Consider the following 25,175-nt stretch of genomic DNA (forward strand, 5'->3'; position numbering starts at 1 on the left):
AAGAAAGATGGAAGAAAATATAATACGATGTTGTATAAAAATGGTTTATTGTAACTACATCACAGTACAATGTATATTTTGGTGCCATAAGTGATGTAAAAATCTGAGTCGTGTGTCCTGCTAGGGTGTGAGGCGGCGGGTGGCGCGTGGGTTGTGAGTGCTGTCTGCGAGTGGGGGTCCTGCTAGGGTGTGAGGCGGCGGGTGGTGCGTGGGTTGTGAGTGCTGTCTGTGAGTGGGGGTCCTGCTAGGGTGTGAGGCGGCGGGTGGCGCGTGGGTTGTGAGTGCTGTCTGTGAGTGGGGGTCCTGCAAGGGTGTGAGGCGGCGGCTGGCGCGTGGGTTGTGAGTGCTGTCTGTGAGTGGGGGTCCTGCTAGGGTGTGAGGCGGTGGGTCAGTGATGTCGGTGCGTAGGGGCGGGAGGCAGCAGGTGTGTGGCGGGTGTCTGTTGAGTGCGTGCAGCGGCTGTGAGACGGTGGGTGAAAGGCAGAGGCGGCCGGAGTAAGGGCGGGTGAAAGGCAGAGGCGGGGGTTGGGAGGCGGTAAGGCGGGCATGAAGGCGAAGGGCGGCGGGAAGGGGAGGAGGGGGTGGTGGAGGGGGGCAAGGGGTGGAGGAGGGGGGCAAGGGGTGGAGGAGGGGGGCAAGGGGTGGAGGAGGGGGGCAAGGGGTGGAGGAGGGGGGCAAGGGGTGGAGGAGGGGGGCAAGGGGTGGAGGAGGGGGGCAAGGGGTGGAGGAGGGGGGCAAGGGGTGGAGGAGGGGGGCAAGGGGTGGAGGAGGGGGGCAAGGGGTGGAGGAGGGGGGCAAGGGGTGGAGGAGGGGGAAGGGTTAGAGGAGGAGGGGGAAGGGTTAGAGGAGGAGGGGGAAGGGTTAGAGGAGGGGGAAGGGTTAGAGGAGGAGGGGGAAGGGTTAGAGGAGGAGGGGGAAGGGTTAGAGGAGGAGGGGGAAGGGTTAGAGGAGGAGGGGGAAGGGTTAGAGGAGGAGGGGGAAGGGTTAGAGGAGGGGGGGAAGGGTTAGAGGAGGGGGGGAAGGGTTAGAGGAGGGGGGGGGAAGGGTTAGAGGGGGGGGGAAGGGTTAGAGGGGGGGGGGAAGGGTTAGAGGGGGGGGGAAGGGTTAGAGGAGGGGGGGGAAGGGTTAGAGGAGGGGGGGGAAGGGTTAGAGGAGGGGGTGGAAGTGTGGGAGGGGGTGGGAGGGGAAAGGGGAAAAAGAGGTGGAGGGGGGGGAAGAGGAGCGGAGGGGGGGGTGGAAAGGGGAGCGGAGGGGGGGGTGATGGGGGGGGGGTGGAGGGGAGGTGTGGAGGGGGGGAGATAAATGGGGAGGTGAAGGGGGGTGGAAGGGAGAAGTGGAGTGAGGGGAGGTGATCGGGGGTGAGGGGAGGTGAAGGCCGCTCACTCACCCGTCCGGCAGGTCCCACGTGGATCTGAGGCGGGAGACAGCGTGTTGTGGCCGCTCCCCCGCTGTGTCCCGGGCTCTCACTCGCTCCCCCGCTGACTGTAGCGGCGCCGGGGGGGGGGGGGGGGTATCGGGGAGACACTGGAGGGGAGGGGGGGTGGAGGGGAGGTGAAGGGGGGGTGGAGGAGAGGTGAAGGCCGCTCACTCACCCATCCGGCAGGTCCCACGTGGATCTGAGGCGGGAGGCAGCGTGTTGTGGCCGCTCCCCCGCTGTGTCCCGGGCGCCGCCATCTTGGGCACTCGGCGCCGCGAGGCAGCCTGCCTGGCCACTGGCTGTTCCCCCGCCGGGGAGGGGTGAGTTGTAGCGCCGGGGAGGGGGGGCATGTATATGTGTGGGGGGGGGAGAGGTGGGAGATATAGAGGGGGGTCTCGCACGGCCGCTGACACTGGGTGGGGGGGGGGCGCTGAAGGGGTAATAATAGTGTGTGTGTCCCGCTGACTGTAGCGGCGCCGGGGGAGGGGGGGGCGGGGTGAAAGCGCGGGAGACACGGGGAGAGGAGGAGGTGCGCGCGGGTGCTGCTAACACTGTGAGCTCCGCTAATGTAGGTAACACCCCCCCTACACACGTGTGTGTGTGTGTGTGTGTGTGTGTCTGTCACTGTGTGTGTGTCCCTGTGTGTGTGTGTGTCCCCCTGTGTGTGTGTGTGTGTGTGTCCCTGTGTGTGTGTGTCCCTGTGTGTGTGTGTCCCTGTGTGTGTGTGTCCCTGTGTGTCCTTTGGCCCGTCACTCCGCCTCAGGCCAATGAGAGGTGTGCGGGGGCGGGCCAAGGGACCAATGAGATTTCCCCTAGGGACACCGGACATCCAGGCAGGCATGCATGCATGCAGGCAGGCAAACATACAGTGCTTTCACTAATATAGTATAAGATACCAGTATGATGTGACCGGCTCATACTAGCACCCAAATATATACACTGTTGTTTTATAGAGACTCGTCGTTGTGCCACACCATTTTCTGATCTCTGAAGTTTTACGAAAATAATTAAAACAATGTAAAAAAAAAAAAAGCATCACATTTATTTTACACTAACATTAATTCTATACAATTTACACATGCTAAAAAAAAAAGCCAATGACAGTAAACATTTTATTTACAGAACACTTTATATAAAGGTGCAAATCATCTAAACAGGTTTTTTTCTGCTTTTGTGCACATAGTCTCTTTATTTGCCCATCTGGAAAAGGCCAGTCACACAAAGTAAAGGGCCATTAGCCCTGCTGGCACTGAAGAGGTTGACGCAATGGATTCCAAATCTCTGGATTACAAGTAGCGTATGGGGGGGCTATTAAAATATCCTGGGTACAAAATCAGTGTTGAACTGAACCAGATCAAAGTGGGGGAACCCCCCCCACCCCGGGGAACCCCCCCCACCCCCCCTCAAAAAAACATTGATGTGTGATTTTCTTTCAGAAGTATGTTTGTGGTTTCGGGGCCTGCATTTGAAACCAGTATCCTATGATAGACACCTTGTAATTAGGGATAACCAATGAGCCTGCAAACAAGTGCTTGAGCACTCAATGTATATGGATGTTCAAGTTATCCCAGAACCATGGCTTGGATCGGGATCCCTAGTGTAGGATCCGGAAACCCCTGCATTAACCACTTTGCTGCCAACAAGGAGATAGTCCTTAAGGCAGCTAAAAGGCTAATCCGGGGGTGGGCAACTCCCGTCAAGGGCCAGGTTTCTAGGATATTCCTGCGTCAGCACAGACAGCTTAGTCAAAAATTGATATCCTGAAAACCTGACCTGTTGGGGCCACCCATCTCTGTGCTAAAGGGAGCATCCGTTATTTGAGCTCTCTGAAATCCTGAGAGTTTCTGTAAACATCTTATAATGATGGTGAATGTTCCTCTAAAGATCTATTGTAATGGTGGACTTTATAAACACATCGGCAGCTGCGGCACCTTGCAGTGAAAAGTTTAACTCCATCTCTCGGGTTCTAGTCTGGGCACTGCAGGAGAATAGGGTGACTTGGATGGTAACCACATCCCTGCAGTGTACTATTGGCTGTAACCAGAAGCCTCAGGGATGCATGTTAGTAATTAAACCTGTCACAACGTGCCTTTTTAGGGCATATTGCAGAGAGGATATTGGGTTCTTATGATTGCAGGAATATCAGAAAAGACGGCGGGATGAAAAAGTGCTCATTAAAATCCTCTATACTGCAGTGTTGTATAGTCCATTAATATTTTAGTATACAGACAATGACCAACACCTCAATCTGCCTGCAATCGATTAGTCGGCCACTGGGAAAGAAATCCCATAATTCACAGTACACTATGCACTTAATGAAGAATCTGGGTATTGCACACAACAAAGATCGGTATTGTAAAAGAGATAAAACTAGTGATTCATGCGACATCATAAACCACTTGAAACTTACCCTCAATTGGATTGTCATGTAAATATCCGCTTGCAATTCAGTTGCTAACATCAGTTTAATTGCAGAACATGTTAAGTGAGGTTTAAGTCCCATAAAAGGTCACTTTGACATTCCACTACAAAGATTTCTTCAGTGTACTATTTTCTTCATGTCATTGTAAATGTAGTTATTCTCCATTATTATGCTGGACAATTTCTCACTGTCGTCATTAGCGACGATGAAAACACCTGCAGCAAACCGTAAGCCATTTCTTCAGGCCCACAACTCATGGTGGTCCACTAAGTGGTGCTATTCTAGAAAACACCTTCAGACCCATTCAAGTGAATGGGTTGTACGTTGTCTTCTGGCACCTATCTTAGGGGTCTTCTGACTGAACACTGCTTAGTACATATGGCCCTTAGTGTTTATGTTTCCAACTGGCAAATCTATTTGCACACTAAGCCTCTTTACAACAGCCTTTCCTGTTACACACGGGGGCGTCCGTAACACACCCGATTAACCGGTATTGTAGGGAACTCTAGCAGCAGAAAGGCGCATGCAGTGGTGCTCCGCTTTCTCCTTGCGGATTGAAAGACTAGCTACTTTTTGGGTGAAGCTAACCAAATACAGGCATACCCCGCATTAACGTACGCAATGGGACCAGAGCATGTATGTAACACAGGCATACCCCGCATTAACGTACGCAATGGGTCCAGAGCATGTATGTAAAGCGAAAATGTACTTAAAGTGAAGCACTCCCTTTTCCACTTATCGATGCATGTACTGTACTGCAATCCTCCTATACGTGCATAACTGATGTAAATAACGCATTTGTAACAGGCTCTATAGTCTCCCCACTTGCGCACAGCTTCGGGACAGGTAGGGAGCCGGTATTGCTGTTCAGGATGTGCTGACAGGCGCATGCGGGAGCTGCCGTTTGCCTATTGGGTGATATGTCCTTACTCGCGAGTGTACTTAAAGTGAGTGTCCTTAAAGCGGGGTATGCTTGTATTCCCTTTACATGCTAGCTTAGTGTATTGGTATGTTTGCTCATGTTTGAGGAGTAACCAACAGAATTACAGTTTGGGGATCCCAAAGTAAAAGATTTGAGTGATGTATAATTTCCATCAAATAAACACCTCTTCATAAGGGTTAAATTGTGGTTACTGGGAACATATTTTTTTTTTTTTTTTTAAACCTTATGGTGATAAGTATTTCAGCTCCTTCCTATCTACCCACATTTTTACATTGGGGTGCACTTGCAGAGTATGGTTACCATGTCTTCCTAGGATAGTAAAAGAATGGTATGACTGTTAAAAAGCCTAGCAGTACCTCATTGTTCCTGTAAACGACAGCCTCACAGAGGTGGCTCCCAAATCTAGCCGGATTTATGTTGTGTTAAATGTTAAACCCTTTTTTACATTGTTAGATCACATGACTCAGGATTAAACTGTGCTCATCCAGGTTGCATATATCTGATCCCTGGGGGTAGATTACCCAAATCTAATAACCTGGCAAGCCTAATAGCCTTTTGTTTTACAATAGGAACCGCAAGGTTTGTCGGCTTCAGCTAAATGGACTTGCTCAATACAATCTGATCGAAAACAAGGGTTATAAAAAGGATGTTGTGTGTACAAATTACCTACAATTATTCTTCACGTGTATGACCCAAACTTTCTAATCTCTGCCTTTTAAAATGTGGTCTCTGGTTATCCGAATAATTTAAATCCTGTGTATAATGAAGAAAAAAAAAAACGTAACATTTCTCAAGCAGTTGCATCTGACAGATACTTGTGCCTCTATGACTGAGCATCTTTTAGTCACTTCTATGAGTGAGTATCCATACAGGAGTGTAGCAGGCTCCAGGCACAACACAAAAACAGATGGATGGGGGGGGGGGGGGGGGCGGGAACAAAAAAGGGTCTCCTCTGGGTTTTTAACATTTAATTAATTTCAACTTTACCATCCGTTGGTACATCAACATCATCACCTTCAAGGAGTTAAGTTCAGTAATAGCCAAACCATTATACTTAATATTCAAGGACTCCATTTCCACAGGCTCAGTACCACAAGATTGGCGTAAAGCAGATGTGGTGCCTATATTTAAAAAGGGAGCTAGATCACAACCGGGGAATTACAGACCTGTAAGCCTGACTTCAATAGTGGGGAAACTACTTGAAGGTTTAATACGGGATAATATTCAGGAATACCTAATGGAAAACAAAATTATTAGTAGTAGTCAGCATGGATTTATGGAGGATAGATCATGCCCAACTAACCTTATTACTTTCTTTGAGGCGGTAAGTAGGAATTTAGGCCAGGGTAATGCAGTTGATGTGATCTGCTTAGATTTTGAAAAGGCTTTTGACATGGTTCCACACGAGATTAATGTGCAAAATAAAGCAAATTGGATTCAACAGAGTTGTAATAAATGAAACTTTTTCAGGTTGGACTAAAGTTGTGAGTGGAGTACCTCAAGGATCGGTACCGGGACCCCTGTTTTCTAACTTGTTTATTAATGACCTTGAGGTTGGCATAGAAAGTAAAGTCTCCATCTTTGCTGATTACACTAAATTGTGTAAGGCTAAGGACCCACTGCAGTCGGTGGCACGCGCGGGCCACCAGCACCCTACCTCCAGTCTGGAGGTCCCCACTGGCTACTTCAGACATGGCTGACTGCGTGCTGTGATGCGTCAGCCGGCCGAAGCTACATGCTTCTGGTGATCAGAAGCGCTGACGCGTCACGTGGTGCACGAGTCAGCCAATGAGGAGGGAGGGGAGGAGTTACAAGAAGGATAGAAAATGACTGATGCTGGACTCGTACTAACTGGCAGCACTCAGCTTGTGAGAAACTTTGCTGGACTCTTTCTACATAGGGCTGAAAGACACTAATCTGAGTAAAGCTCAGAGTATTTATGACGCGACGTGAGAAGTAGCCCCGTGAATGCGTTTGTCCTGCAATAAAACCCCACCCCCCCGGACCATTTTGGCCACGTCCCCCCTGACCCATTTTGGCCGGAAAAAGTCAACTGCAGACCGCAGATTGCGGTGCAGTGACTTGCACGCGCCGCCGGGAAGCAAGGCAGCCGTGCGGGCGCGTGCAGCGGGGCCTCGGCCTTAGGTAGTAGAATCAGAGCAGGATGTAATTTCTCTCCACAAGGACTTGGAGAGACTGGAAACTTGGGCAGGTGAATAACATTTAATTAATTTCAACTTTACCATCCGTTGGTACATCAACATCATCACCTTCAAGGAGTTAAGTTCAGTAATAGCCAAACCATTATACTTAATATTCAAGGACTCCATTTCCACAGGCTCAGTACCACAAGATTGGCGTAAAGCAGATGTGGTGCCTATATTTAAAAAGGGAGCTAGATCACAACCGGGGAATTACAGACCTGTAAGCCTGACTTCAATAGTGGGGAAACTACTTGAAGGTTTAATACGGGATAATATTCAGGAATACCTAATGGAAAACAAAATTATTAGTAGTAGTCAGCATGGATTTATGGAGGATAGATCATGCCCAACTAACCTTATTACTTTCTTTGAGGCGGTAAGTAGGAATTTAGGCCAGGGTAATGCAGTTGATGTGATCTGCTTAGATTTTGAAAAGGCTTTTGACATGGTTCCACACGAGATTAATGTGCAAAATAAAGCAAATTGGATTCAACAGAGTTGTAATAAATGAAACTTTTTCAGGTTGGACTAAAGTTGTGAGTGGAGTACCTCAAGGATCGGTACCGGGACCCCTGTTTTCTAACTTGTTTATTAATGACCTTGAGGTTGGCATAGAAAGTAAAGTCTCCATCTTTGCTGATTACACTAAATTGTGTAAGGCTAAGGACCCACTGCAGTCGGTGGCACGCGCGGGCCACCAGCACCCTACCTCCAGTCTGGAGGTCCCCACTGGCTACTTCAGACATGGCTGACTGCGTGCTGTGATGCGTCAGCCGGCCGAAGCTACATGCTTCTGGTGATCAGAAGCGCTGACGCGTCACGTGGTGCACGAGTCAGCCAATGAGGAGGGAGGGGAGGAGTTACAAGAAGGATAGAAAATGACTGATGCTGGACTCGTACTAACTGGCAGCACTCAGCTTGTGAGAAACTTTGCTGGACTCTTTCTACATAGGGCTGAAAGACACTAATCTGAGTAAAGCTCAGAGTATTTATGACGCGACGTGAGAAGTAGCCCCGTGAATGCGTTTGTCCTGCAATAAAACCCCACCCCCCCGGACCATTTTGGCCACGTCCCCCCTGACCCATTTTGGCCGGAAAAAGTCAACTGCAGACCGCAGATTGCGGTGCAGTGACTTGCACGCGCCGCCGGGAAGCAAGGCAGCCGTGCGGGCGCGTGCAGCGGGGCCTCGGCCTTAGGTAGTAGAATCAGAGCAGGATGTAATTTCTCTCCACAAGGACTTGGAGAGACTGGAAACTTGGGCAGGTGAATGGCAGATGAGGTCTAATACAGATAAAATGTAAGGTTATGCATTTGGGAAACAAGAATTAACAGGCAACTTGCAAATTAAATGGGGATAAATTAGGAGAATCCTTGATGGAGAAGGATTTAGGAGTGCTTGTAGACAGCAAGTTTAACAATAGTGCCCAAAGTCATACAGTAGCTACAAAAGGCAACCAAGCTCTTATCTTGCATTAAACGGGCAATAGAAGGAAAGGAAGTAAACATAATTATGCCCCTTTATAAAAGCATTAGTAAGATCACACCTTGAATATGGAATGCAATTTTGGGCACCACTCCTTAGAAAATACATTATGGAACAAGAGAGAGTGCAGATAAGAGCCACCAAATTAATAAAGGGGGTGAACAATCTAATTTATGAGGAGAGGCTAGCTAAATTAGACTAATTTACTTTAGAAAAGAGGCGTCTAAGAGGGGATATGATAATTGCAAACAAATATATTCGGGGACAGTACAGGGAGCTTTCAAAAGAACTATTCGTCCCAAGGAGATTACAAAGAATTCGGGGGCATCCCTTAAGGCTGGAGGAAAGGAGATTTCACCAGCAACAAAGGAAAGGGTCCTTTACAGTAAGGGCAGTTAAAATGTGGAATTCATTACCCATGTAGACTGTGATGGCAGACACAATAGAGCTCTTAAATAAAATAAAAAAACACGGTTGGACATCTTTTTAGAAAGGAAAGTTGTACAAGAATATACCAAATAAGTAAACATGGGAAGAATGTTGATTCAGGGAGTAATGTGATTGCCAATATTTGGAGTCAGAAAGGAATTCATTTTTCCCCTTATGAGATCTCATTAGATGATATGTCACTGGGGGGGGGGGGGGTTTGTTGGCCTTCCTCTGAATCAATATACTGCAAGTACAAATATAGCAAAACGTGTCGTCCAAATTTAGCGTAGGTTGAACTTGATGGACGTATGTCTTTTTTCAACCTCATCTACTATGTAACCTTGCTTCGATGTTTCCCATTGCACTACAATCTTCTTCCTCGCATACTTTTAACTCATTCTAATGAAGGACATTTGGGACCCATCCATTCTACCTTAGTAATAAAGATGCAGTGCTTTAGATCAGTGTTTGTGTGTTGGTGCGCATGGAGATTGCCAACACCGATTGTTTTTGATTTCCTGAAATTCTCGGTCATCCCTCCCAAACATTGTTTTATTTTTGGAACAGCAGTTGGTTTTTTTTACAGTAAGTTATACTATTTTCTTTTCAACATCCATATAGGCATCAAACTTCAAAAAGATGTCTGCTCATGGGTCTGGGCAAGATCAAGTCTACAAGTCAAAGCAGCCGCATGCTTTAGAGGCACAAGGGGGGAAAAAACCCATTCAGGAGAGACTAGTGCATCTGGCTGTACAAAGTATGTACTGCAGCATCTTATGTTCGTGAAAAGCCGGCATCTTTAAAAGTTGTCCTACCCGCCCGTGTAATTATTCTGTAACCTACCTTCATGTTGGATGTATGCAGAGGCGTCTCTGCTTTGAAAGTAGAAGATACTTGTCCATTACGCCCCTCGGAGCTGGAGCAACCAGCTCTTGGGTGTCGAGTAACCTCTGCGGGTGATGCTACCAAATGGTGACCCAACTCCCAAGCGCCTTATTGCTTGATTACTGGGCATTTGCCAGAACCTCAGCCCCTTTATCCATTGGCCTAATGTCAGCAGCTCCCAGACCCTCTTCATGGATGATCCCCACCCATGTGCAGGTATAGGGAGATATTGCTCACCTTCATATTGTTTCTGCCTCCATGCTTCAAATTCCATCACTTGCTGTCTACATTTAAAAAAAAAAAAAAAAATGAACAATTGCCATGTGGGAAAAAAAAGAGGAAGTCTTCACATTCTCAGCCCTGCACAGCCGCAGAACACACACAAAATTAAAATCAAGATGTAAACGAGTCCCAAATAAGCCAGTACTGCCGATGACCACAAACCAGCTACGAACAACTCGGCATCCTACACAATGGCGATGTATTCCCAAGAACACAATGGGGGTTCTCTTCCTTCTTAAAACTTGCGGTTGCATTAAAAAAAAAAAAAAAAAAAAAAAAAAACACTTTCAGAAAGGCAAAAAACTTTCATTGATAATAATAATAATAATGAAAAAAAAAAAAAAGCAGAAAATGATTTGCAATTGTAACTCTTTTCTTGGTGACTCGTTGGTGTACGAGCAGAGTAGGTGTGTTGTTTTATGGTTGCTTCCCCATGGAGCTTGAGGTCTCTGGCAATGTTCAGGCTTGGCTAGTTTTTTTTCCCCCCTCTTGCAGAGTTTACCAGATGTGCGATTCGCAGTGCGTCATTTTTATAACTCCAACTCCCCCTCCCAGTCGCCGGTAGTTCATGCCGCCATACAACCTGTACAGAAGGAAGCAAAAAAAGGTGTTGCATATCTTGGTCTATAAATTGTTAGTCATTAAGGATTGTAGGACTCTGATTACCATCACATAAAACACCAAATTGCCAAAGAGGGGGTTGTGTGTTGGTAGCCAGTTCGGTGTTGATTATTTGATAAAACCCAACTCTTGTAATGCCCTATCGCCACCCACCTTAATGTAAAAACAACGCAGAATACACTACACCTTTTTAAAAATAGAAGCTCAAAATGAAATGTAATCTATAATTGTTGCAATTTCCTTATATCATTCTCAGAAGACAGACATCTTTCATTTATGTTCATTACACAATAAGGCTAGAGTACACAGAGATGCATTACTAATAAACATGGCTTCTGCTGCTACAGAACAAACCGTTCTTTTGCACGCAGAGAAATCAATTCCAACTAACTTTTGGTCAGTCTAATAATATGATCCAGGACAATCAATCTTTCAGATCTTTCCAATGGACTAGATCCCGTCACACTTTTGACCTGGAGTTTAATGGAGGCTTTTTTTTTTTATCCCTGGCTGTATACATTGATAGAGCATAGCATCTAATAATTTCCTTAAGCAAAACCAGCATCACCCCCAAATGTTTTTCATGACACTCCGTTACTTATACAATTTTGCTGCCTTCCAATGTTCTGAAGTTAGTGAGGGCTGGGAGGGAAGAATGCTGCTCCCACTCTGGTACCAAGAGACTGACACACTTACCTCCAGGTATTCGCATCAGGGTCAAAAACTTCTATCGTCTTTAAGTATGTTGTTCCATCAAAGCCTCCTACAGCCATCAACTGTCCGTTCACTACAGCAAGGCCAACCTAAGGCACGCACAATACTCTGTTAGTAAAAGCACACGTCTGGTTCTTATTATAGGGTCATCCTACAGTACAAGGACAGGTGTGAAGACCCCTGCTGTCTGCATTTCAACCTGTGATGGTGTTCGCCTTCAGCCTCCCCCCTTCATTGCAATGGGAAAATAGATTACTACAAAGGTCCCGATCCCATTCATATGAACCGGTTTGCTAAAGCTTAGCACTCTTTTGTGGATCTGGGCTAAAGATGTGCTGTAAATCAACTCCCAAGTGAAACGCTGGTCCATCTAGTTTTCTGATTCTGGTTAATTCATTACAAAAAGTAGGCCGCTTGATGGTTCTTCAGTAGAATACAAGTTGGGCAACTCTACCCCAACGATCGTGCTCAAACAGATAACAGTATTTTAAGATGCAAACAATTATAGTGCGTGTGTTACACTGTTTGTATTCCAAGACCGTTCTGCATAAAACAAAAAGTTTGGAATGTATCCAGACTTGGTCTTCCAAGAACGTTCTTGCAATCTATAGCATTATCCTCTTGCACTAGAGGTGGTTGGGACAGAGAAGTTAAGCTTTTGGTATCCTTGGTCACTATGTGCAACCCTCAAATGTGAATGTCTTACAACTGGATTGATGTGCAAGCAGAGTCTAAAAATAGCAAAATCAATTACTTTCTTATACAGGTTGTTCTCTGTACCACTGTATAGGAACAAAATATGTGTTTTGCTTTAGCAATGTAATTGAACACATGTTTATATGCTAGGTCAATGTGCCTGGGTGCAGAAGTATTTATGCCCATCCATTGGTTACATCTGCTAGGGCACACCACGGGAAATTGTTTGGCATGCTGCCCCTCCGCGTCTCTCCCCCAACAGAGTCATCTCAGTCAGTGATGTAGGATGCCCCAATATGGATATGCCCATATTAGGGCATCCTACATCATGGACCGGAGCCGGCTTGTTGTTGGGGAGACACGCTGAGAGGCAGGGAGTAGGAAAGGTAGGGGAGGAAGGCTGGGCCACGTCTGGAAAGGCACAAGAGGCCTGCGACCACCACCAAGGTAAGGGGATGTGTGTGGATGGATGGGGGTGTATTTGGGAGAGGGGGGGGGGGAAGATATATTGTGGGGGCATATTGTGTGTATTTTACATACATAAAATTAGGATATATACATACACACACACACACACACACACACACACACACACACACACACCACATAAGTTTTGGGCATTTGAAAATGTTTCCCATTGGTTTTTTAATGCGTTTTGGCACTTGGCCCTAAAAAGTTTCACCATCCCTGTGCTAGGGAATATGGATGTGTTTTTCAACCAGGATTCCCTGCAATTTTCAGGTCATTTAAAAATTGTACCAAACACAGAAGAATTTACAATGTATCTGATCTCAGACGCGCTATTAGAGAGGGTTGGGGCTCCTTACAATGCATCTGATCTCAGATGCGCTATTAGAGAGGGTTGGCGTTCCTTACAATGCATCTGATCTCAGATGCGCTATTAGAGAGGGTTGGGGTTCCTTACAATGCATCTGATCTCAGATGCGCTATTAGAGAGGGTTGGGGTTCCGCAGAATTCCACAATATAAGTATAAAAGTTTCTCAATTAAAAAAAAAAAAAAAAGAAGATTGGAAACCAGTTGAGTATGGTTTGTGGTCACCCCTTACCCCGCTCCGCCGGGAGGTCATAGCTACAACTGGTGACCACTGGTTAGTTCTGGGGTTGTACCGCTCAGCACTGCTGAGCTCTGTAGTATCGTCTCGACCACCCACGGCATAGATCATATCTTGATACAAGGCACAGCCAAGGTGCTTACGGCGTGTGCCCATAGGAGCAATGGTGTGCCAGCGATTCTCCTGGGGATTGTACCGCTCCACTGAGGGGAGAGAAAAAGAAACAAAGATATTGAAGACAGACACACACGATCTAGTAGCCTCTCCACTTTTTATGGCTGTTAATCCTACTATATAATCTATCATTCCAATGGTCTTCAGTAGCTAGTAACTTTGCACTTAAGCAATACTACGCATTATAGAGCTGATCTGCATTAGCTAATTTCAGTTTGTTTGTCCCAGGTTTGGGAATTACCAGTATGGGCTACAGCACCTGGATACCGAGTGGTATTATTTCCTTTACAGATCTTATGGACTTTAAGTGTTAGTAGGACTATCAGACCCATCTACTGCATTCTGCAGCACTTAATTCACCTCTTATTTACCTTGATACTGGGAATAGTGTGATTTGACTACCTTATCAGATCATTTAGCCTACTCTCGCCCCCCCTCCATTTTAAGTTGCATTCTTTTAATTGCTCACATGTTACTTTTTATTCACTTCCATTCTACAAGCACTTTTGATTTATTGCAACAACCTGGTGTACACACTATTAGACATATCCTTGGGTCTCTTATCTGGTAGGTGGGGGGGTCTCTTTTTTTTGGTGTCAACCTGTTCTGGGAGGTTACTGGTGACTCTCTTGAATCTGGTCAGTCTATTAAAAGTAAAAAGCATTGGTTTTTCAAAACTGAATGCCTCAGATGTGTAGGTCGGGCACAATGATTATACTTAAAACCAGTATTTTAAGTTGTGAGAGACTGCGTACTTTGTTGGAACCAATAATATTGATTTAACTCGCACAGACTTATTAGGTCTCAGAAACGCCACTGCTATTCAATGGCCACTTGGTAAGCTACAGGCATCCTGGAAGGAAATTAAACTGGATGAAGCAAAGTAAAAACGATGGGAGAACTTTACTTCGTGGATGTGTCACTAACCGGTATTGAGAGGAGACGTGCCGTCAGACCCTCCGACAGCATACAGGAACCCGCCTAGCACCGCAACAGCCACACCGAGCCTCCGAGTACTCATAGAGGCAACACGCGTCCACTTATTCTCCTTTGGGTCGTATCTAGCAGATGGAGAACAGCAGTTAAACTCTTCTCACACTGCAAACTGAAGGGCATTCAAGTGAACTAATGGCAAAGATGGGTTAACTACCGATGTCGGTTTCTTAAAAATAGGGCAAACAGAGTTTCTTCATTTTTTTTTTAAAGTGTTTTCAGAGAGAGAGAGGACTCAGAGAGATGGATTATTGTGTAACTGGTTTCCTCAAACCCAACGCTAAACTGATCCGGTTTTTGCACACCTCCGTATCATAGAACCATTCCTCCAAAGTGGAACGTAATGCCTCTACTGGCAAAAGGGCCAACAATGTATGGATCACAGAAGGATTAATACCAGAGGTAGAAGAGAAGCCTCCCTTACGGTAACCCTCTTCCTGGCCGAGGCGCCTTTAGATTATATCTGCAGTCAGAGCAGCATTAAACGTATCTGCAATAAGGGGAAAGGCCCCCATTTTTCATACAGTGCATACTTACTGAGTCGTTTTTACCAGGAGACGCCTCACAGCCCATTGACTTGAATGGACTGTAAGATGCCTTCCACCGCCGGAACGGGTCTTATGGCAGAAGACAGCTTAGTAAATATGACCCTTTATTTTGGAGTACCTCCAAAAGATACTAAAATTAGACTGCAGACTCATTGGGTCAGACTGTACTTGGTCTAAAGCATCGTTTAAAATAGCAGTGCTATATCACAGTACCCCGAGTATTACTATTTATAGAGGGTACTACACTAAATAAACTCTATATTACTAGAAGTGTCCCTTCTGCAAGATTTAGAAATGGTAGACATAATCAAGCAGTTTATAAGTTAGTTTTTCCATCAGATAATCCTGAGGCTTATTGTGGAACAGAAATTAATTATTACGGCACTCAAGAGTGCTCATGAGATCAAACACTATACCTCTCCACAATGTTGAGGCAGGAGACCCCGTCCTGGCCCCCCACAGCGTAGAGATACCCCCCAAGAACAGCAACACCAACGCTTGTCCGGCAAGTGCTGGTGGGAGCCACATCACTGCTCCACTGATTGGTCTTTGGGTCATATCTGTCGGAGATCACAGAAACCTTTTCACTCATTGATACACAGAGCTGGGAGAAACAAGCAAAAGATACATAGATACACACAATAATATACATATAATGGGGGGGACATATTTTGGGCAGCTTTCTCAAGCAGTAGTCTTAACGTTTTTTATAGCAAAGTCATTGTACATAGAGCAGATGAGGGAAGTTGTACGAGTTGGAGAGAAACAGGTCGCCGTCAGACTTGCCTTTCTACACTGTTGAGGTAAGAGGATCCGTCATGGCCACCGACAGCATAGAGAAGATCATCTAAGACACTAACTCCAACCCCACAGCGCCGTTTGCTCATTGAAGCCACCATCCTCCACTCGTTGGTCTGAGGGTCATACCGCTCCACGCTGGAAATGGCATCTCCACTACACCAGCCACCCACTGAACAGGAAAGAGAGAATATACTATGTATACAGTACGAATGACAATGGTCCTTTTGTCTGCATCCGTCCATCCTACAACTGTTAACGCCTCAGGCAATGGTTGTAACACCATTAACCAGACAACATTTACTTTCAAGAGAAAGTCCAAAGAAGGTCGATGGGATTCTCACTTCGCTACACTAAGGTGACCGTGGGCACAGAGGTGGCATGACCCTAATGTGTAATTATGGAGATTAGATAGAATTATCGTTTATTTATGAAGCGCCAATATTGTACACAGCGTGGTACAATCAGGAACAGAATATCATTAACAAAACATGGACAACATACCAAATAAGGACAGAAGTATAATGGAAGAAAAAGGGGGGGAAAAAAACACGCACTTGGCCCAAGCCTGCCTGTAAGAGACATGTGCAGAGGTACAACCAGGGACACAGATTTGGGGGAAATGAAACCATGGCTTTATTCAGCCAATCACTAAACAATGCAGAAAACACAAAATAAATAAAACAGCCTATCTCTTTGTAAGGGCTAGCTCACTTCCACAGTCCCTAATCTGCAGGACTGGGAGAATACGCCCCTTTCCAACCTATAACCTCCAAAGCTCCAAGAGGTACCTGTAAGCAGGGGCCCTTTGTGGCAATCTTGGGGTCTGGTTGGTGTCCGTTGAGGGGCCAGCCTCTGGCAGGTTCCTGGGTCCTCCGTGCCCAGGAATAGGGGGTCTGGTTCCTGGTGTCTTGATATCAGCACAGCTTTGTGCTCAAGACCATCTCCTTTGGCAGCACAGTTGTGACTGTGCTCCGGTGTCTCTCCAAGCAGTTTCCAGCAGGAGGCTTTTCTACAGGTCTGATTAACCAGATGGACACTGGTTAATTGTCTTTAGCTGCAATTAACCAGCTCCCTGCTGGATTCCTCCGACCACTAGAGGCTTTCTATTGAAGCCTCATTTAGACAGGGTTAAGTCACTGTTGCATACTTCCCATTTGTGGGTAGCTCAGGCTAGCCACGGCTGAAGCCCATCCTTCCACTCCCACTCGAGATATACCTGCGGCTCGAATGAGAATGGATGGAGGAAGATAACCCTCAGTCACACTGATTGGAGCCCTTTCTGCAGGCTACTAATGTCTCCAAGAAGATGCTTGAAATCAGCAATCTTCAGTCGCTCGAGGAGGACTTTTTACAGACTTTGTTCTGACCGCTTCGTCACAAGTTTTCCCATGCGTCGAGCGATCTTTTCTTCCCTGAGTTTAGGGTGACCACCTATATCGGGTTTAGTATCCATGATCACGGGTGGTTCAACCTGGGCAGAGTTTTTATCCATTATGATTGGCCCCCGTGGCATCTCAGTTTGGTTGTCGGCAGACTTCTTGTCTTGACGTATTACCTCTTTTACGCTGACCGATTTTTCAATGTGTGGGGAAATCCCAAGTTATGTCTGGCGGGGTCTCTCTGCTATAGTAGCACCGTTTTGAAGCTTCTTCAGTACCAGGGGACCCCGGTCTACAGCTTTCTCATTCATCACGGGCCCATCCGCAACAAGCACGACCCCTCATCAGTAGATAGGTCATTTACGTATGGTTAAGGATATTTAAATTCCAGTACATCAGTTTGGTTGTACTTCTCACACCTAACCGTTACCCGTGTCCTTTTTTTTTTTTGTAGCTGGCAAACCTGTAGTTGTGTGTCTTTTTTCCCCGAGTAGACAATTAATGTTGTACCTTTAGGAGCGTGATCACCGATACAGTTCTGCCTCATTGTAGCCAAAGACTGAATCCTTATGGCGGTTATTTTCATCGTGAGTAATCTGGATTGGGCCATGCGGGCACGGTAGCATGACAGGATTTGTATTGCGCTTCTTAGTCGTACTTCGGTTCTTCTTTCCTGAATTGTGTGGAAAGCCGATTGCAGCACTGACGACATTGCGTGTGCGCTTATAGCAACGCACAGCTTGCTTGGTTGTGACGTAGGACCTATATCTGGATTGAATCACACAAGCAGCTTCCTTCATTTCTTTGTAGCATCTTTGCTGCAGACATTTCCTCATATTTGACTGGAGTAAAATGACACATTGCTTCAAATGTTGAGAATTCTCTCTGTCGTTGCAGTCTCCATGTTGACTGGAGAAGGTAGGCGGCTTTATTCTGGCAACCCAGCTGACAAGTTTTTGTTCCTCTTTAGGCGGCCTGTACGATAAGCGCAGATACATTTCTCTCTCCAACCTTGTTTGTACAAGAGCTTTGTAGCATTTCTGAATTATTCGACTTCTTTTCTCCCTTTCAACAAGTTGAGCACATCAGCGAGAGAATTTTGTTTCTTGAGCTTGCTCGGAGTGTGCATCAATGCATCCTTCATTATATTTTGGAGCTCTATGGATGTCTTCACCAGGGTCGTAGCTGCTTGCATCAGTTTCTGGACCTTCTCGTGCTCTCTCTCATGTAATGAGTCACCTGGCTTCTAAGCTCGGCCTCCAGTGAAGCCATGGTGATGCTCAGGGTAAACTTCAGTTCCTCATGCTGCTCGGCAAGGACAAACTGGATACTCGGACGTTCCTGCAGCACTTGTACTTCGTTACCAGCAGCCTGCAGGTGTGTACGCAGACCTTGCAGATTGCTCTGCAGCATTTGCTCTGCTTGTGTGTTGCTCCAGTGCTTCTAAGGCCTGGGACATAGTGAAATCAGCGTCGCTGAGGCGGGCTGAACAGATGCACAAAGCCCCTGCATCTGTAATCAGCGCGGCTATAGTTTCTCCCTCCGCATGCGTGCTGATGCGTGCGGAGGCTGAGAAACTTCCGAGACAGGCAAGTTTGAAATTTGCTCCTCGGGGAAGCGGAGGAGCCGCTCCCATCCAATGGGGCTGCAGCCGGCCCGGCATTTTAACTACAGAGCCACCAGACCAGACCAGACAGAGGCAGCACAGAGGTGTGTGTGTGTGTATATATGTGATGTATGTATGTGTATGTGTGTGTATATATGTGTGTGTATATGTGTATGTATGTATATGTGTATGTGTGTGAATATATTTATCAAAGTTGCACAATGTTAATAAATAATTTATTCTCACGTCTTTTTTTTTTTAATTTTTAAAATATTATATAACACACACACACACACTGACACTGACAGCTACCAACTGACACACACACACACACAGTGATACCCGCCTCCCAAGCGCGCTTGCTGTCTCCTCTGCCAGGACAGCAAAAAGCTCCTGGTAGAGAGAGCGGCAGCAAGCAACAGCACCAAAGTCTTTACTATGTCCCAGGCCTGTTGTTTGTGTTCAAATAGTTTCATAGTTTTTTCTAGCTCGTGCAGCTTTTCATTCCTTTCACCGACGTGGTTGGTCAAATCAGAATTTCTCTCTCAGATTTGTATCTTCTCATTTTACAATCTCTATGATAGTCAGGGCCTCCTCATAGTCCTCGTTCCATTTACGCACTTCTAAGTTGAGACTCATGGTCTCCTGTTGTGAGACGTCTATCTCTAGATTGAGGGTGTGAAGCTTCTTCTGTGAGACTTTAAGATGCATACTAAGCCTGCGGACATCTTCTTGAGACGTCCAGCTCGTCGGCGAGACTGTGAAATGTCTTTTTAGAGATTTCCAGTTCTGTGCGAAGACTGCTGTTCCCCTGGTATGAGGCATCCAGCTCTATACAGAGAGTATGAACCTCCTTCTGTGATATGTCCAACTCTGTGTGGATATTGTTGACCTCCTGGTGAGAAACATCCAGCTCTATATTGCATGTATGGACCTCTTTCTGGAAGATCTCCCGCTCGGTACCTAGGCTGTGAAACTCTCTGTCCAAGAGACTTCGAGCTCCATACTGAGGCGGTCAACCACCTTTCGAGAGCCTCAGAGCTCTGCATAGAGACTCCTGAGCTAGTGTAGTGCTTGGACTGAGACGGAGGCCTTATTTGAGCCTCATCCTGTTTCTGCTGCAAGTCAGCAATAACTTCATCCGAGCGGGTCTGTTTCTTGACCATGGAGACAATAGTGTTCACCGCCTTCAGCTCAGTCGTCAGGTCTTCTAAGTCACTACGCAAGTGACGTTCCGTGTTCATCACCGTCCCAGAACAGATCACTCTGTAGCTTGGCGTTAGCTTCTATCTCCCGTTTCAAATCGTTCACAGGAGGAGATCAAAGTTATGCCTGGCATCTTCAGGGCTGGTCAAGTGATCGTCACTTGTTCCGGCTCCGCTGGTATAGTTTAAGGGTTTCTCACTGTCAGCATCAGACAGACACTTCTTTGGGGTACACGACTTCTGCCTTGGGCCCTCTGGATATTCTGTCATCCACGGGACGAGTCCTTCATTTGCTCTAAGCTGCAGGGCATCTCGGCCCCCCTTTTTCGCTGCTGGATCTGCGGACGTGTCTGACTCTTCCATGGTAAGTGGAGAACCTCGATTCTTTTTCTTTACTTTGGTAGATTCTGATACATCAGCAGTACTGGTCACACATTCTTTCTCATCAGTACTACTGGATGTGCACTCGCTAAGAAAAACTTCTGCATTAAGTCAGGGTCAAGTCCTTGTTACACTGCCCTTGTTGTATCTGTTGTAAACCGTCAGACCATATTAAATCCATGGCGGGGAGTTGGTGCGTGATCAATCATGCTTCTGGAAAAAAAAAAGCAGCTGCTGTCCCATCATAAAGAAATGTATAGTGGTACCGCCTCTGTAGGCAAAACAAATTGTTCTGCCATCCTCCATATTTGCAGTCTGTTTTACAAAAGATGATGTAGAGAACGTGATCACTGGTGCAGGTTAAGCAATGCTTAATCTTAATGTGGCGACCCATGTGTAGGTGTTTAAAATCCATGCCTGTATTGAGGCCACTACAGGTGGTACATCCAGTACACCTGGGCTGAAGGTAACACTCAATGTATTACTTCCTGGTGAAATATTTAATACGTTGGCTCAGTGAGTAAAGACATTGTTCTCAGACAATGACAGAATTTGAAGCAGGGGAGCTCTGTTCAAATCCCGGTGTCAGCTCTTTGCAACCTTGGGCCACAGGCACCAAAGAAATATATATCTAGCTCTACGGGGCAGGGACTCGTGCCTGCAAAATATATGATGTGAACATTGTCCGTGCTATACAAGAGAACATTATTATTTTTAGCAACCTGGCTTTGCACAAGGAAGCCATGTTTGTGTAGCCTGGGTGGGTAATTGTAGGTCCACCTGGACTAGTAATAAGTCATTTCAATTGCTTCCATGGCAGTAGCACATCAATGGCTTGCTCTGCAGTGTAGGAGGAAGACTTCCATCGGTTCCCATAACTGGTCAGTATTCATCGACTGCTTTATTGATTACAAAAGATTTGGTGTATTCCGTACAGATTCAAAATCTTTCTAACTTTTTAGCCGTTTCTTAGCATCGGATGTGCTGGTCACTTGATCCATCTTGCTGGCCGGCTGACAGAAGGCGTTTTCAACACGGAGACGTTTCTCAAACTAAATTTCGGTTGTTAGCACAGCAAATAATTAGGATAATAGTAGTGTTGCCTCAGCGTGAAGAGAGCAAACACCTGGGCAAGGTAACTGATTTCTCCTTAAACACTGGATTGTATACCTGAAGGAATCAGTATTTGTACTTCATTCTTACATCATGCATACTCCACTTCCCCCCACCGTAGCTGTATCTTCTGGTCAGCATTTTCCTGTTACCTCCCTTCTGTGGCTTAGTATAGGGAATGGTACTTGGATGCGTTTAGCAGACTTGGGGTTTGTCGAGGTAAACATGTTGCAAACGTCTTATCTTCGGGGAAGGTCAGCTGTCTATAGACCTTATTCAATTCTTCATTGTTCCCTGCAGCTGTATTTGTCTGTAGCTTGTTAAAATAATCTTGCTGACCTTCTTCAAACTAACCCTATTCCCCCCTGTTTACGTTTAATAGGCAGCAATGGTATGGCTCGGTTGCTTGGAGCACAAAGATCACTCCTATGTATCACCTGATTAGTGGAAATATGGAATGTTGAATATAGATGTGTAGAGTTGATCCTGTACAACTGTGTCTAATGCCTACAATAAGGTTTTCACTTAGCATATGCTGTAAAACTCAATACAAATTTATTTGAAAAACAAAACAAAAAAACAACAACCCTATTCTGCAATCAAGCTTTAACCCCTCCCTTGCTGGTTTATGTGTGCACAGCTGCATCATATTAATTAGTATTTTGCTGATCTGTTTTGGGGGTCTTATAGTTCAAAATCCAACACCTGCAAAATGTCACAAACTTCTCATAGGTCATCCATACCCTCTTTGAATAAAGCACATCCCCACATTTCCTAATTCTTTAAGAGCTAATTCCCGATTTGTATTGGTCTCAGTTACTCTGAGAAAAGGGTAGCCCTTTCTTAAAGCAGCAGTCCAAGCTGCCGTTTAATTTGTTTTTCTTTCCCTTTAATATGCGCATCAACACAATTCACACAATGATAAGTAATTAGCCAAGTTGCTGATCGATCTGTTCTGTGATCGATCGGCGAAGATTCGGCTCGGGGGTTCACTAAATTGCTGCAGGAGTATCGACTCAGTATTTGGGACTTTGTAAATGCTTACTATAGAAACAAAAAAGGCTTGTTACATTATAATACATAAAAAAATGTAATTCAGTCGTTTAAGAAAAAAAAAATACTCCCAAGTATTTTCACATACAGAACGGATTTATTTAAATAAAACACATGTAGTATATTGCTTGGTCTGCAACTTTAAGTGATACAGAACGGAAAATGTTTGCACGCAGGAGGGTATTGGGATCTGTCGGCTTATTGTACAAATTAGCGCCCAAAGAACTAAAAAAATAGAATATAAACCTCTCACAGCGTAACGAGGCTTCTTATTGACATGTTCAGACCCCTTAACAGAGTTGACGTGCTTGTGTACCAGGTCCACACCAGCCCAACTGAATATTGCATACTGCACCTGCAAACAGCACCTCCCCACAGCGGATTGGCTTGCGCGGCCGCGTCCTCGGACCCTGCATTAGTGGTCGCTCCTGAGGCAGCAAAAGGTAGTTCTTGGCTTCATCCACTAAGTCCCTGTGGGGAAAGTGAACATATTTATGTCACCTCCACTGTACAAACAAAGAAATTGTCACATCTTCTGGTAGACCGCATTAGCGATGAGTTTTGGTATACAGTGCCCATCATTTCTAGGGCAGGACAGCAGAAGGAATGGGGCCGTGATATGGAGTCTGCCACAAAAAAACTCTACACTCAAAGATACTCAGCCCATCACATCCACTGTGGAAGCATCAGGGATCTGTATAGGGATACAGAAAGCTTCACGTTTAGTGCTTTAGAGGAAGAGCACATTATAGAGGATGACACCTATATGTTGGGATGCTCCAGTGATGTGTGCAGGAAGAAAAACAGCCGACATCTGTTATAAATTCAGTCACCTCCTGGTGAGTTTACTGAAGTGATCAAGAATCTGGTCGGCAGAAGTGCACAGGGAGGCTGAGAGAAAGAAACCCTCCTTATATTGTACCTGCACTCCTCATCGCTTTTAATCAGCGGATCAGACCCCACTGTCCCCACCAAAAATTTGGGACTCAGCAGTGGCAAGCGGACATGCTGCAGGACCTGGCAGAGAAGGAGAAAGGGAGACAGGTGCTTGTTTCAAAGTGCATACGGACCACTTTGCCATAGTAGGGGTTACACAAGAAGATGGTGCACACATTTGAGCCTCAGTAAAGAATATGGAAGAGAAGACAGAAATAGGGAGACAAGTGAAAAAAGAAAATACAGTGCACAACTATATCCTACAATAGTGTATAAACAAACCAGTGTTTCAGTGAATAAAGTGCAATATTGCACACCTTTAACAACCGTGTATAAAATAGTAAATTGTAACATACAATAACCATATGTGGCTTTGTAGTGCGTATGCAGCCGTATCAGGTGGGAGTAGCTCGTTACCCCTAATTATATAATTATTTTGTATTTTAATCTATGGTAGATTTCATGCCTGCATGTTCTAAAAGCTATTCAATTTGTGATACACCGTGGAGGAGCGGCTATATTTTTCTATGAGCCGAGACTGTGCAGCTGCTATTACGCACTGAGTGTTTACTGGTAGTCACGTGTTATTGCTGGATCTGGGTCTTATGGACTAACATTGCGCCACTGATGCACGCGCAAGACCCAAGCTGAACTAGCTTGTATCCTTGGAAGTAACTACTCGGGGCTCAGGCCACTACCGGAGGGGAGTTCCCCGGAAGTGACGCACACCCTCAGACGGACCTCTTGTGTAGCCGACTACCATCCTCGAGGAGCTGTGATGACGTCTTGACATCGGCAGTGACTACCTACCACAGGGTCGCGTTCCAGCTTGTCTCACCGTGTGGTAACAAATGTGTTAATCCGTACATCGCACATGTGCTATTTTCCTGATGTACGCTGAATACTTACCTTTTCGATTTAGATAAATTATCTTGATATACTTCACTATTGCGGTTGCGCTGTTTTTGTTTCTCTAGAAATAGGGAGAGCCTCATCATACTTTTCTAATAGCATAATTGACAAGTTACCTGGTAAGAGGATAACTTGCATTTATACCAAGGCTTTAAATACGGGAGCATTTTATAAATGATATTTTAGAGGCTTTTAAGCAGCTACAATCGGGAGGTGGTATCATAGTGGTATATTGCCAGTGCTCTTGTCTTTTGGAGGTTTTGAAGGACAAGTAAACTAGAATCATGTTATTTATCCCTTCGCTTCCAGAGGGAACACCAACATTTTTCGAAGAGCAACACAGCAGTAAAAATGCTGCACAGGAAGACCGTGGGGGTAATTTGTGAAGGCTGCACCGCGGGAAAACTCCCATCGACTTGAACAGGAGATTCCGTGAGGAAGCCAATTTGGCAGAATTCCACCTTAATGAACTACCTGCAAAAGGTGACACCTGAACCCTCCAGCTTGTACATTCAATCCCAAGACCTTCTTTGATGTGAGATATAGATAGATATCCAATAGAACAAAAAGGTTCCCCCAGATGAGAACACCTTACCTGTGGCAACTGTGGCCTCCTCTCCTGGATGCTGTATTTGACCCACGCCATAACAGCGTTGAACACTTGCTCTTCACTGCGCACATTCAGCTCATCGCTGGATATGATGTCTATCAGCTGATTGGCTGGGAGGAGCATGAACTCCTCGCTTTCCATTACCTGGGGAAAACAGCCAGTGAGACAGGATACGACTACATAGCCGACTTCCATTGGCATTGCTAGGAGGCGGCATAAAAAATAAAAAAAATTCAGGATACGTCGCAGTAGGCGACTCGAGTGGCCGTAACGACACACAATATCAGATAGGC

General features: G+C 45.7%; 1 protein-coding gene across 2 annotated transcripts in view; it reads right to left on the reverse strand.

The window, feature by feature from the left end:
• Positions 1 to 2,527: 2,527 nt before the first annotated feature.
• The window catches only part of KLHL20 (kelch like family member 20), a 39,607-nt gene continuing 16,959 nt past the window's right edge, over positions 2,528 to 25,175 (reverse strand). For both annotated transcript variants that reach the window (XM_075616691.1, XM_075616692.1), the window contains exons 3-11: positions 24,868 to 25,026; positions 23,347 to 23,441; positions 22,780 to 22,895; positions 15,673 to 15,856; positions 15,303 to 15,446; positions 14,273 to 14,406; positions 13,166 to 13,374; positions 11,384 to 11,490; positions 2,528 to 10,649 (exon numbers count right to left, since the gene is read on the reverse strand). In XM_075616691.1, coding sequence (XP_075472806.1) covers positions 10,565 to 10,649; positions 11,384 to 11,490; positions 13,166 to 13,374; positions 14,273 to 14,406; positions 15,303 to 15,446; positions 15,673 to 15,856; positions 22,780 to 22,895; positions 23,347 to 23,441; positions 24,868 to 25,026 — 1,233 coding nt within the window. In that variant the 3' untranslated portion in view covers positions 2,528 to 10,564. The remainder of the gene's footprint in view (positions 10,650 to 11,383; positions 11,491 to 13,165; positions 13,375 to 14,272; positions 14,407 to 15,302; positions 15,447 to 15,672; positions 15,857 to 22,779; positions 22,896 to 23,346; positions 23,442 to 24,867; positions 25,027 to 25,175) is intronic.

Source organism: Ascaphus truei, chromosome 10 (assembly GCF_040206685.1).
Source record: "Ascaphus truei isolate aAscTru1 chromosome 10, aAscTru1.hap1, whole genome shotgun sequence".
In the NCBI taxonomy this organism is placed as follows: Eukaryota; Metazoa; Chordata; class Amphibia; order Anura; family Ascaphidae; genus Ascaphus; species Ascaphus truei.